The 14,044-nt window shown below is 42.1% G+C and overlaps 1 protein-coding gene across 5 annotated transcripts in view; it reads left to right on the forward strand.

Moving 5' to 3' along the window:
* scn8aa (sodium channel, voltage gated, type VIII, alpha subunit a) overlaps nt 1-14,044 on the forward strand; it is a gene marked incomplete at both ends in the record, with an annotated part of 54,453 nt that overhangs the window by 15,896 nt on the left and 24,513 nt on the right. For 3 of the 5 annotated variants that reach the window (XM_080732449.1, XM_080732450.1, XM_080732451.1), the window contains 6 exons: nt 3,038-3,259; nt 3,645-3,708; nt 3,846-3,987; nt 8,524-8,730; nt 9,988-10,272; nt 12,291-12,599. In XM_080732449.1, the coding sequence (XP_080588575.1) occupies nt 3,038-3,259; nt 3,645-3,708; nt 3,846-3,987; nt 8,524-8,730; nt 9,988-10,272; nt 12,291-12,599 (1,229 nt within the window). The remainder of the gene's footprint in view (nt 1-3,037; nt 3,260-3,644; nt 3,709-3,845; nt 3,988-8,523; nt 8,731-9,987; nt 10,273-12,290; nt 12,600-14,044) is intronic. The other 2 variants (XM_080732452.1, XM_080732453.1) reach the window with 1 other exon arrangement.

Here is a 14,044-nt window from a genome sequence, read left to right on the forward strand (position 1 = left end):
ACTATTCAACATGACTTCTACGTCTTCCCCCTGCTCATACAAACACAATGTGTGTGTGTGTGTGTATGTGTCGAGTAAATTTTGAATTTCGGACGTTTTCTTTTTTCCACCACTGAGTCAGACGACAGGCTGTCTGTCCACGGGATGGTGTTTTCCTCTGGTGTTTCAGTCCGAGTGTATCAAAGGGTGCAATCGAAAATGCGCACCGGTTGTGTGCTTAGTGTAGTGAGTAGCTAAACCTAACCCTAATCCTAACCCTAACCTCAGTAAAACTATGCCTAACCCTAACCCTAACCCTAACCCTAACCCTAACCCTAACCCTAACCTTAACCTCAGTAAAACTATGCCTAAACCTAACCATAACCCCTAACCCTAACCACAAACGGGGCGCATTTACGAACGCACCCTTTCATACACTCGGACTGAATCACCAGCAGAAAACACTCTCTCGTCTGTCCACACTGCAGCTGCACAGCGTTCTGTCACAGATGTAAACACGGTGGTGTTGGCTCGGAGTTAACGAGACAACAACCCATCGCTAAAATACTAAAATGTAATATATCCGACTAAAACCATTGAAAATACTAATATGATAAAACACTAAATTTGAAGAAACTACCCTAGGAAGGAATCTTAGACAGTAAATCCTGCACACTGCCACTTGCACGTTCCAGAGGGTGGTTTATTGAAAAGAGCAAAGTTTTGGTTGTGAGACCTTCCATCCAGGAGGAAGGTCTCACGAAATAGCTACAGAAACAGCAGAAAGCTCTGAATCCACAAGCCTATGGGCAAATTGAACCATATCATTGCTCCCTACCACAAGTGACTCATTGATATAATATATATTTATAGAAAAACTGATTTGGGGTTTCATGCACCTTTAATAAGGAATCAGGGACATCTTCTTCAGTCTTCACTTGCTCAGAAAATATTTAGTCGGTCAAGGACCCTCTTCAGGAATAATAGGGTATGCTATGCTGACAAATGGAACCATCATTATTAAATACAAAGAAAGGCAGGGTCAGCACAGCAGTGACCAACCATCACATGCACCTCATTAGTGGCAATGGGGTACACCTTGTGGCCCACAGTGATCACATTAAACAAACTCATAGTGTCCCTATTCTCGGGCGAACGTTCATCAAAAATAGCAGATCTACAAATTGGGACATGTTGTGAGCTTGTAGATCAGCTATTTGACTGTGGAGCAAATTCAGGAAGGTCCCTAGTATAGAGCCCTGGGGGACACCGGTCAAATAAGTATATAGGGTTTAATTGGTCATTTGACATCTTGAAAATCTTGCATCATTACATTTTCATCTCAATAGTAATATGAGTAAGTCAGTCTTATTACATTAAACACTAACAGACATGCAAAGGTAACAGACCAGGTGAAGCATATTACATCTCATCATAACTATATCAAAATTATCCCCAGGCTCCACTCCTCTATATTAGGCCAGGCAGGAGTTTAAGGATAATTGGGGAATATTATTTAGAAAATCTATTCATATTTTTTTTAAATCAAACTAGTTGTAGATTGACTATTTAGGGTTTGGGTGGTTAATATGTAACAACTTTACCCAGATAATAATATATACACTTTGGAAATAATGTAAGGCCTTAATTGAGAATATCTAAATGGCATTTGGGCATATTGTAATTTAATATTTCAGTTTATTGTCAATTCTGACAATTATTGACTTGATCCATAGGTCGAGTTCTCTGAAGTTTTAGAAAGAAAAAAAATTCTCTCTTTATTAGGCTCTTTTCACTTGGAATATTCAAATACATACATTTAGACCACACCTTTCAAGAGTAGGTGTGTACAGTTGGTAAATCCTACTGTATCTGTAGAGACCAAACAGCCACCCTGCCAGGGGCTGATGGCCAACCTGGTTCCATGTTGTCTTGAGTTTTTTCGCGGGACCCAAGTGAATGCTGCCAGAGGAGGCCTGTCTGGAAGGTAAACCCATTTTGTCTCTAGTAAAAGATGTGGATGGGACAGGATACAGGGTTGGGGTAAGGGGAGTCAGTGCTTTCCCCAAAGGATACCCTCATGTATAGGTACTGTATATATATACTATATATATGAATATATATATACACGCACACAAACAAGGCAGTTCAAGAAAGTGCAATTGGCACTGGCATTGAATTGGTCCGTTTCAGCCTTGGAGTTTAAATGACTTGCATGCCGTTTCTAGCTCCCCTCCCCTGCCTGTGCCTCTGTCCCTCTCTCATGGCCCCTTGCCCTTGTCGTGCTGCTCTGCTCTCTTTCCTATGGGATGTCCTCTCAGTCTTCTTCAGAGTCTTGCCACCCCCTTTCTTCATCCATCATTGGCAGTGCACTGCAAAATATCTCTGGAAGTCTCATCTCCTCTTTAAGCTGAGAGGAGACTCTGTGGAGTGACTCTCCAGGCTAAAAGCCTGTTTGTGTGATTGGATACTCTGCCAAGATTGGATGCTGTGAAGATAATGGCTCTGAAAAAGAAAAGAAAGGGAAGGCTCTCAAGTACTAACTGTTTGTTTTGTTTGTAGAAATTATGTTATGTTTGTCTACTCTTGTTGATTTTGTCCAAAATATATGACTACTAGGTAGTATATACAATATACAGTGCTGTATATGTAGGTACAATATATTCATTACAGGATTCCTGTGAACCTCCCCCATTACCGGGGCAGGTAAACACGAATGTGTTCTGCACCTTAATATATAATCATAATGCCATTGTATTTAGCAAATATTTAAATAGTTTTCAAATGATTTTATTGCTTAAGAAAATACTATATTTGTAGAGTCTAGCTATAGTTTTAATACTCCAGGTATATTTAGCCTAGCACTACAGATAGACCTATCCCACCTTATTACCTAAATCTAGTCTAAACCGCCCCCCCCAGAAAGGATAGTATACATGCAACATCATTTCAGTACCTCCAACTGAATTAGGGAGACATTCGATCTAGAAGGTAGGCACGGCTGGCATTGGCAGCGTCCGCATCATGTGCTGGATGTGTGCGTGGCTTACGCCTACAGGTCTGAAGACCATTGTGGGAGCCTTGATCCAGTCGGTGAAGAAGCTGTCGGACGTGATGATCCTGACCGTGTTCTGCCTGAGTGTCTTTGCACTCATCGGCCTCCAGCTCTTCATGGGCAACCTGCGTCAGAAGTGTGTGATCTGGCCAATCAACTCCACCGTCAACTACCTGGCCAATGGAAGCAAGGGGTTTGAGTGGAACGAGTACATCAATAACGACAGTGAGTAGATGCCGCACAGCCACACAGTGAGTTATAAAATCACATATTTTGACAGATATCGCCATCTGTTTAATGTAATTACATCTTGCTTTATTTCAATGCATTCTGTTCTTGAGAAACGTCAGACAAAATAACTACACTACATGACCATCCCATATGCTGAAGCTAGAAATGACATTTCTTATATACATTCATGGGACAAAACCTGAAATTAATTAAAGTGCTTGGAATCACATGGTCAAACTGAAGTTGCGTTTTAACTGATTGAGTAGACATTGCACAAACAATGAATGAACCACTGTCGATGAATGAACCACTGTAGATGCCAAAGGACTTGGGAGAAGGTAAATGACTCATGTTGACTGTGTGTCTGTGCTCTCCTCAGCCAATTTCTACTTTCTGCCCAACCAACTGGATGCTCTACTCTGTGGGAACAGCTCTGACTCTGGGTGAGTAGCCTTTGCCCTCCCCCTCTTCTTCTGCCTCTGATGCCACCAAGACCTACTGTCAGAAGTGTAGTCTGCCTGACGCCAGACCAGCATATGCAAACTTGCAATGACTCATCACCCCCCCCCCCCCCCGCTAGGCGCTGTCCGGAGGGCTACACATGTATGAAAGCTGGGAGGAATCCAAACTACGGCTATACCAGCTTCGACAGCTTTGGCTGGGCCTTCCTGGCTCTCTTTCGTCTCATGACACAGGACTTCTGGGAAAACCTCTACATGCTGGTAAGCATTCATATGTCTGGCATCTGTCATTTTGACACACACGCACGCACGCACACACACACACGCGCGCGCGCGCACACACACACACACACACACACACACACACACACACACACACACACACACACACACACACACACAGACACACAGACACACACATTTAATTAAATCATATATGAAATCCATTACTTTAAGTATGTTAAATGCTTCCGCTAAAAGATTATGTTCTGGCACGCGATACCGGTAAGAAGAGGGGGAAGAGGGGACTGGGAAAAGTCCATATTATACCTGCCACGAATGCATGTCCAACAAGAAAACACATGTACTATAGTCAGATCAAGATACGTTTTGCTTTTAAATCCCTTCAGTGTGTGCGCGTGCGTGCGTGCGTGCGTGTAAATTACCGGATACCGATACAGTAGGCGGGCTCTACACCAGAGTAGAACATTGAGCACTGCAGTAAATAGATTACAGCATAACACTAGTGCTTGGAAAGGGGTGGGTTTGATTTATCATTCCTGTACACTTGATTATTTTCCTCTCATAACCAAACCACACACGCTTTTGATTTCAGGTGCACTGTCAGAGACAAATTCAATTCCACCAACATTCTAAAATGTTTTATTATTGGCTGACAAATTATAAGAATATTTTGTTTAGTTATGAGTTTAGTTAGGAACCCTAACGTTAAAGTAGATTTAACCATTTATGCAACAAATGGAATACAGTTAAACTTGGCGTTAAAGGGCTTTGTGTTCAGAGATGTTCCCTGAATTTTGTGAATGCATGCCTGCTATGCAAAATCAGAAAACGTTCAGCAAAACCCCCCATAGGGATACAAAGATGTTGCCTCATGCTAGATGCAGAATAGATATGCCTCATGCTAGATGCAGAATTAGATATGCCTCATGCTAGATGCAGTAAAGATACACGATAAAAATGCTAATATACAGCATACGATTTGTGAAAGTGACAAACGGGCTTCTCAGGTGTGTTCATATGCTAATGGTGATGCGGATTCAGATCAATTGCTCCAGCCACCGAGGAGAAACGCTCGGACAGACAGATCAGACATTCGGAAAATTATATGTTTGATACTGTACAGGCATAAATAAATGTAATAATAATGTAATGTGTTCAGGAATGCATGAATGAGGAAAACAATAATGAGGAGGTGAAGGTTGGTTAATAGTTCCGGCAAGAACCTCAAGCCACTTTCACCTGTGAATATACTTATTCGTGTCAACGGCAGAGAGGCTGTGCCAGTGCCGTTACAGTACAGTACAGTACAGTACAGTACAGTACAGTACAGTACAGTACAGTACAGTACAGTAACTCCCCCTTCACTGTCTCACTCTCACAATTATTCCAATTCTCTAAATAAAAGGCAACAGTAGAAAGAGGAGTGGGGCACCCACTCACCATTTAAAAAAAACATATCATTGTACATTACAGGCAAGACACAGTAACTACAGTAGGACATTACAGTACTAGTAGGGAGCCTGTAAAAAAATGGGTATCCCTGAAGATAAGACCGACTTCCTGTCAAAGATAACCCCTAAGGCAATACCACTTATTGAATTTCTTAAAGCCACATCTGCATCCTGTGGTCCGGACCGCGGCTGCCCTGTCTGTCTCTCAGCCCAGCAGAAAGCTACTCTTGTAATGGGTGGAGAGACACTCAGGACTCGACATACTGGAGACCAGAACAGTGGGAAGGAAGTATTAAATATTAACAGGCCAGGATTACAGTACGGCCACCAGTGAGGGAGATGAGAGCTGATGGGTGCATCCCAGCTCATACTGCTATTTCTGGTGCATATCTTTGAAAAATTCTGCCCCTGTGTACAGGCTCTGTACTGCTATTGTGCATGTTTGGAGTGACGAATGTGCAGCCATGTTTAGGTTCGCTGTAACGCTTTCATGAGTAATTTTGTGTGACATGGACTGAAATTGTGTATGGCAGAGCATGAGCAAATTAGATTTTATTTTTCATAGTTGACCCCCCTATTCCCAGCATCTCAGCTGCCTACATCCATAGACATCTGGGGTTTTGATGTAGCACTTTATGCCATGTAGGCGAATCATTTCACCAATGCTGAGGGCAAACTTCTTTGTGTTTTTATTTAGATGCATGATATTTGCCTACATATTGGACTCATGACGGTTTCTGTTCCCTGTGCTAGTAGTGGAGTGTCATGGTGTGTTCCGTTGGATACTTTTCCATGCACTGCATGTTAAGTGCATCCATAATTGATTGTGTGCAAGGGAATTGCCCTGCTGGATCCTAGGAAGTCCTTTTTTCCTGGCTCTGCTCCCTGCAGACAATAGTCCCTCTTCCAAGTCATGGCTGTCTTCAACGTTTTCTGGCCAAGGACCCCTTAGCTGAGAGAGAGATGCAGCAGGAACCCCCTCTACATATTGTATAAATGTGTGATGCAGATTTTCATCGATTTCATAGATGGATTCATAGACTTGTTTGACAGCACTGTCATCAGTCTATGTTGGAAACTTGACCTTTCACTCTGTACTTGGTCTGCTCTTTTTGACCTCTACACCAAACCTATATCCCGAAAAAAAGTTCTCCTCAGAATAGGGATGCGAGGGTTCAAGTTGTTAATTTAAAAGAATGATCCTGTCACAAAGATTTGGCGGCCCCCCTGTAGTAACTCTGAGGACCCCCTAGGGGTCCCAGACCCCCTGTTGAAGACCCTTGCCCTAGAGAACTGGACTAGAGTTACAACTGTGCTTCGTGCTTGTAGCTTGTAGATCTGCTATTTTAGAAATATTGTGAAAGATGGGCAAATCTTTGAATATATATGTTTAAAGCAAATATTTTTAACTCAAATCTTTGACACTGGGGCTCCCTGTAACAAAGTATTTTGAGATGGGGGTCCGCTGCCAAATAATACCATATAATTTTGGGGGTCCTTGACATGAAAAAGTGTGAGCAATGCTGATATAGAAACACATTTTTAGAATCGGCCTCAGGTCTTAATGGGTCGTGGAGTGTACACAGAGTGCAAATAGTCCATTTGGTTAGATTTGTAGTACGCTCTTAGTTAAATGAATATGGACAACTTAGCTGTGTGTTGAACGTTGGAGAAAACAGGTTATTAAATTGGGTTTTGCTCCTTCTCCAGAATGTTCTGATTAATTCCTCTTCTCCTCTGCTGCGTGGTGTGCTCACATCCCTTTTCCACCGGGGATAACATCTCAATCCAAACACACAATGATTGCTTGGCTGTTAGCTGGTACTGTATGGTGTTAAAGGAACTACACCAAAAAAGTGGAAGATAATAGGGAGTCCTGAATCTACAGTAGAAACAAGGAGGAGGGAAACCATACCATGTACTGTGGTGCATCCGTGTGCGCGCGCGTGTGTGGATGCAAATGCTGAAGGCATTCAATTATTGTAATCTGCATTATACAGTGGCTTCCCTTTTCATTTTTTATATGGTGTTAAAAAATAGGTCAAAATGCTTTTAACATAGCATACTGTAGTTCGAAGTGCATCATTAAAACAAAGTACAGTAAATACTTTTTTCTTTTATTATCTGTGTAATTTGTCTGGCATGTGTTTGCAGTGTGGAAGAAGACACAATGCCCAGTACAACCTAGTCATTCTACCCACAATGCAGTGCCTGCACATTTTGCCATCCAAAAGTGATTCTGGCTGACATTTCTGATGAGTCATATGAGGGAGGGGCTGAAAGGTCAATGCTGAGTTGCGATAGGGCTGGAGGTCACGTTTCGCGTGTCCGTGTCGTGTCACCAATGTGTCTGCTGTCCGGTCCCTGCTACCCACCACCCCAAACCACTTACCCTACATTGTTCATTTCATAGACTAAAACTATGACGAAAAATGTTCGTCGACAACCTTTATTTTCTTTTTTTATGCTTTTATTGATAGGACAGTAGTCTGACAGGAAATGGGGGGAGAGATGGGGAGTGACACACGGCAAAGGTCATCCGGATCGGGAATTGAACCGGTGACGCCGCCAGGCATCCATGCCTATGTGGCAATGCCTAAGTGGTATATGCGCCCGGACCAGTAGGCCAGCGGGCACCCCGACTACCTTTATTTTCACTGACCATTACTAAATAAAAACTATGATGACTAAAACTAAGGCTAATTATATTGACAATTTTGTCAAAAAATATAAACTAGACTAAAATGTTAGGGAGGGACTGGTGGGGAAGATATCCAGTAGAAAGTCATTTTATGTTAGGTTGCGCTCTGAAAATAGCAGATCTACAAGCTCACAAGTTGTAAGCTTGCAGATTGGCTATTTTCTGCATGCCACCAAGTATAAAATCAGCCATTATGGCCTGCCAAAATACGTTTTTGTAGACAAAATCAAATGTAGATTTAGTCGACCAAAATCGTATGATATTTAGTCGACTAAAACCATCACTTTTCAGATGACTAAAATATGACTAAAATTGTAATTTAAATTATTTAAAGACTAATTAAACTAAATCAAAATTTGCTATCAAAATGAACACTGGTCCTCTGCCGCCTCCTCCCAACAGACGCTGAGGGCGGCGGGGAAGACCTACATGATCTTCTTTGTGCTGGTGATCTTCGTGGGCTCCTTCTACCTGGTGAACCTGATCCTGGCTGTGGTGGCCATGGCCTACGAGGAGCAGAACCAGGCCACCATGGAGGAGGCGGCACAGAAGCTGGCAGAGTTCCAGATCATGCTGGACCAGCTCAAGAGACAACAGGAGGATGCCCAGGTTTGATATGTTGCCCTCGGGCTGTTCACTAGACCGCTGGTTCCCAAACACTGGGCCGGGACCCATATGTCACGGACACATTTTTATGGGTCCCTTAATTTTTTGTTTCTGACATTTTTTCATTATTTCAAAAAGCAAAGATTTTCATGAATAAAAAAATAAATGCAATGATTTTTCTAAGTAATTTCATTACTAAATAAAAGAAAAATACAAGAAATGTTATAAATTAGCAAACAAATGTTTAAGAAGTAGTGAAAATAGCCGATCTACAAGCTCACAACCCGGCACGTTGTGGATCTGCTGTTTTCACTAGTTTGGGTCCCGGGCAGACGTCTAATTTCTCTTTTGGGTCTTGAGCTAGTTTGGGAACCATTGCACTAGACAAGCTCACAAGCATAGCTTTCATTTTGATCACACACTGAAGGTGGAGGCTCAGCACAGATCTGTACTCTGCTGTGTTTCTTTAGTACATACTGTACTTAGGGTAGAAATAGGCATAGTTACTTTAGCATGGATTTATAATCCTATATCACAAAATAGTTTTAGAAATAGTTTTACTTATTTATCAAAGTACATAGGTTTAGTTATAGGTTTTGAATACAAATAGGTTTAGTATTTACCCTTATAAGAAGAAATAGGTTTAGCTATTTAGTCATGTACTGTAAGTAGAAATAGGTTACTTACTTGCTTACTTACTTACTTAAAGGGACTACAGCATGAATTTCACATTTTTCAAAATGTTCTAGTTTTTTGGTCTTCCCAGTGTCTTTTCAAGCCCCCCAAAAAAACAATTCATTAACTCTAAGCCTGGCCTTTCGTTTCAGTGATTTTCTGAATGGGCAGGTCTGAACGGTACTCTTTTGAAATCGGCCCCATTCTATGTCACAGGGGGCCCTCCACTTCAGTTTCCTTGCAACTGAAGAGAAGGGGGCGGTACTTTTGGGGTGGATTCTATTGAGACTATGGGGTGGGCGGGGTAAAGTGGTGCTAAAATTGGAACGAATCAGGGAAGATTAGCATGGTGCCATGCTAATATTGGAACAATACACTGTATCGTTCCAATTTTAGCCCGTTGCCAACAAAGGGCATTTTGCTTTAAAGCATGGTGTGGCCCCTTTAAAGCTGTTTGTTGACTATTCAAAATAGTTTTAAAACCATTCAAGTCAAGTTATAGTGCTCAGTTTAAACGGCCCTTTACAGGTGATTCTTACTGAGTCATAGTGATGTCATGATTCTGACTCTTGTGTTTCGCGGCAGGCGGCTGCCATGGCGACCTCTGCAGGCACGGTGTCGGAGGATGCGGTGGAGGACGACGGTGGGGGGCACCTGTCCTGCAGCTCCTCCGACATGTCCAAGCTAAGCTCCAAGAGCGCCAAGGAGCGACGCAACCGCAAGAAGAAGTGGAGGCAGAAGGAGCAAGACAAGGAGAAAGGCGACAGCGAGAAGTTCGTCAAGTCGGAGTCGGACGACGGCGGCAGCAAGAGAAGCCGCTTCCGTTTCCCCGACAACCGCCTGGGTCGAAAGTCTTCCATTATCAACCAGGTCAGAAAAGAGAGAGAGGTTGTATTTGAGTAGCATGTAATCCGCTGGGAAGGCGGGTGAATGTGAAATGTGCATGATGAAATTACTTTCAAAGTTGAAATATTTAGGCTGCTACAGTAAATGTGGCATTGGAATTAACCATGCCATTATGTGCCACATCTGGTGAGACCAAAACATAAAATGGGAATAGACATGCTACATGTGCACTATATACAGTGGTGAGATAAATACTCATTTTTTTTACTTGAGTAAAAGTATCAATACTGCAATGTAGAAATACTCTGAAGTAAAAGTCTGGAATTCAAAATGTACTTGTGTAAAAGTACAAAGTATTGGTGTCAAAATGTACTTAAAGTATCAAAAGTAAAAGTACTCATGATGCAGAAAGTCCAATTTCACACTTTTTCAAACATATAAAAGTCTTTGCAAAAAATTAAGAAAAAACGCAGAATAGATCCACAATCTCACAATACATGGAGTTGAAGTACTGTAAAAGTACTGAAAATTGGAAATACTCCAGTAAAGTAAAAATACCTCAAAATGAAGGCTGGGCGATAATAGGAAACCCTTCGATATTCAATTACGTTGTTGAATACCTCGATATCGATATTACTCACGATATTAGTAAAAACAATTGCATTATATTGTTTTTAATGTTTTTCTACTTTAGGTCCACTGCCTGTCTAACCCAGATAACGAATAGCATATCCATGCATGCACACTGCACAGTACACATAGAATGAATAAATGAAATGTCTTATTTCCATTTCCCAACAATGGTTTTATTGAAATAACCACACCTGGTTACAGATGGACTGCTTTTTTGCATGTGCTACGTGCATGCTTAGTGTGCCTGTTAATTAATTTGACATACACCAATACCTCATTTCATGCCGTCTTCATCGATATGTATACCTTGCATGTTGATACCTCGATATCGATGTATATTTTCGATATGGTGCCCAGCCTTACTCAAAATTGTACTTAAGTACAGTACTTGAGTAAATATACTGAGTTACTTTACACCACTGACTATATTATGTAGAACATAGATATCAACGAAGGTTGCATATTAAACAATGAATTGAATCAAATGAGGAGCATTTCAGATTGAGCATGTTGCAACAGAACAGCGTTCCATGAGCTCACATACTACAGGGTGTGTTCTGGTCGAAGATACAGCAGGCGCTGAATTATTCACGGTGATTAACGTTATATGAATGTTTCAGAGGGAGCAGTCCTACGGCTTTGATAATCACTGCTAACTCTGGCTGTTCTGGCACTCATATCATGGCGTTCCAAAGAGTATCTGCCAAACAAGCGAGTGAGGCTCACACAAGGTTACATAACACTCGGACAACAATTTATACCATCCGTCACGGTTTGATTTATCAAGCAGCGGCCAGATGTTCTTCTAAATGGTCTTGCAAAGTGAAATCATCGTTGCTTTCACCGTTTGTTTTCAGACAATATGTTTACTGTAGGGCAACAGAACATTATGCCTGACTCATCGAGTGCACAGTCACTGCTTATCGAGTGCACAGTCACTGCTTTGTGGTTTAAAATATATATCAAATATATTCAGCTGAGTTAGCATGTTTTACGGTTGTGTAATGGTATCAGGAATCAATACTAGTGGTGGTTTAGATTGATGTCATCGAGACCGGTATTCTTCTCCATGATGTAGCCTCACTCCTCCTGTGTTTGTGACCTTGCTGGTGTAGGATATCACTTACCTGATTATGCATTTTCCTCTATTTATTTTGAAGTCACGTGATCACACTCCCTCGGGGAAAGGCTATGTAGGTTCTGTACACAGTTTCCATATCCCACAGCTGTTGCCCTTGACCCTGACCTCTGGAAATGATGACAAAGAGCATAGAAATTACAGTGTAATCAGTGCTAACTCATGAACTCCCCAGGGCACATCAGTCTTGTTCATCTCTTTCCTTCACCCCCTTTTTCCACATTGTCTCCTCTCCTCTCCCTCTTTCCTCTTCCTCTTCCTCTTCCTGCAGTCCCTCCTGAGCATCCCCGGGTCGCCGTTCCTGTCCCGCCACAACAGCAAGAGCAGCATATTCAGTTTCAAGGGCCGCGGCAAGGACTCGGAGAACGAGTTTGCAGACGACGAGCACAGCACGGTGGAGGAGTGCGAGGAGCGCCGGGGCTCGCTGTTCAGCCCGTACCGCCGGAACAGCTACACGGGCCTCATCGGCAAGAGGAACAGCACGGTGGACTGCAATGGCGTGGTGTCGCTGATCGGCCCCGGGCCCGGGGGACGCCTACTGCCTGAGGTGAAAATAGATAAGGCAGCTTCTGACGACAGTGTAAGGATTGAGTCAATGAGTTAGATCTCCCCGTCTAGGCATGGCCCTTTCCTCGTACGTTCGTATGTTTGTTCGTTCTTTCTTTCTTTCTGGCTTCCTCTTTCTTCTATTCTGTCATCTTTGCAAGTCCGTATCGTATGTATCTCTTGGCTAAGCGCTCGTGCCTCCCCTCCCCTTGCCCCACCCACCAACCTGCCCCCTTAGTGTATGCTGCCCTCCAGCACTAGGCAAAAGGATGGAGAAACAAATACTTTCTGTAGAATATGCTAGTGAAAAGGTTATAGTATCTTAATTATTCCTGTGTGATTGTTACACCAAGGTTCATACATGAATATTTTTCTGCTCCTTCCACATAGACTCTATTCCACTCCCTCCAGACACTACAGTACACTAATCTACACAGTATGAGGTGACATCATGTTAATCTGTTTTATGTAGGTGCCTTCATGCTACAGATATAATATCAAATGATAATTAACTTAACTCTAGTTCTGATCATTTGAATCCTCCAAATGTTTTTTCTTTAATGATTCCATTATTATTGCTAAGTTTTTGTCTTTTTAGGCAGAATCTTGTTTTGAACATGATATACTCTACTTCTACTTACTGTTTTATAAACTGTTTACAATGATGTAATATCATCCTCCAGCCATTCCTCCTCCAGGCGGGCAAGACCTCTGTTAGCCTGTGTGGGTAGAATCACATTCACAGGAGCAAGAAACAGGCAGAACTAGCAGTGCAGAGTCATGCACATCCTCATGTGCTTGCCTGATCATACAGTAACTTAAGTCCCTGAAAAATATCCATTTAAAATTCAAATGAATGTAAAAAATAGGAGGGCTGCTGTCCTTGTCTGTCTCTATCCGTCTCTGTTTCCCTAACTCCTCCCTAGTCAACCTTGGTTAACTGGTTGTGTCGTCATGCTAGTTAGCTTGGTAGGATTAGATGCTAGAACATTAAAAATATATATATGCAAGCATGTAGTAGTGAATTAGAACAATGGCTATGATGTCTATAACTTCCTCTCCTTCTCTTTGACTTGGTGCATGCACATGCATGACAACTGAATGGATTGAAATACTTTGCCCCATACAAATCTCTCTGACAGACTTGACAGTTGCAATTAGCCTATAAGTTGTATGGTTTCAAATGGGGAGGATAATTTCAATTGGCACAAACTACAAGACAGACAAATTTGATCAAATAGTGTTGACCTGATGGCTATATTGCAAGGTTAACAAAGACTCCATTATTGCATGAGAGGACTGACAATGCATTCATGCAGAAATGGTTTTCCTCCCACAATATCTCAATATCCATTTATTCTTTAAATGGGATGAGCTAATTACATTTGAACACAATTAGGTCAAGTAGCCCTACACCACTGCTCCCACTTTGGCTGAGTCCTGCATGATTATACAGCATACAATTATTCCATGAAGCCA

Source organism: Nannobrachium achirus, assembly GCF_963921795.1.
Source record: "Nannobrachium achirus genome assembly, chromosome: 9".
Lineage (NCBI taxonomy): Eukaryota > Metazoa > Chordata > Actinopteri > Myctophiformes > Myctophidae > Nannobrachium > Nannobrachium achirus.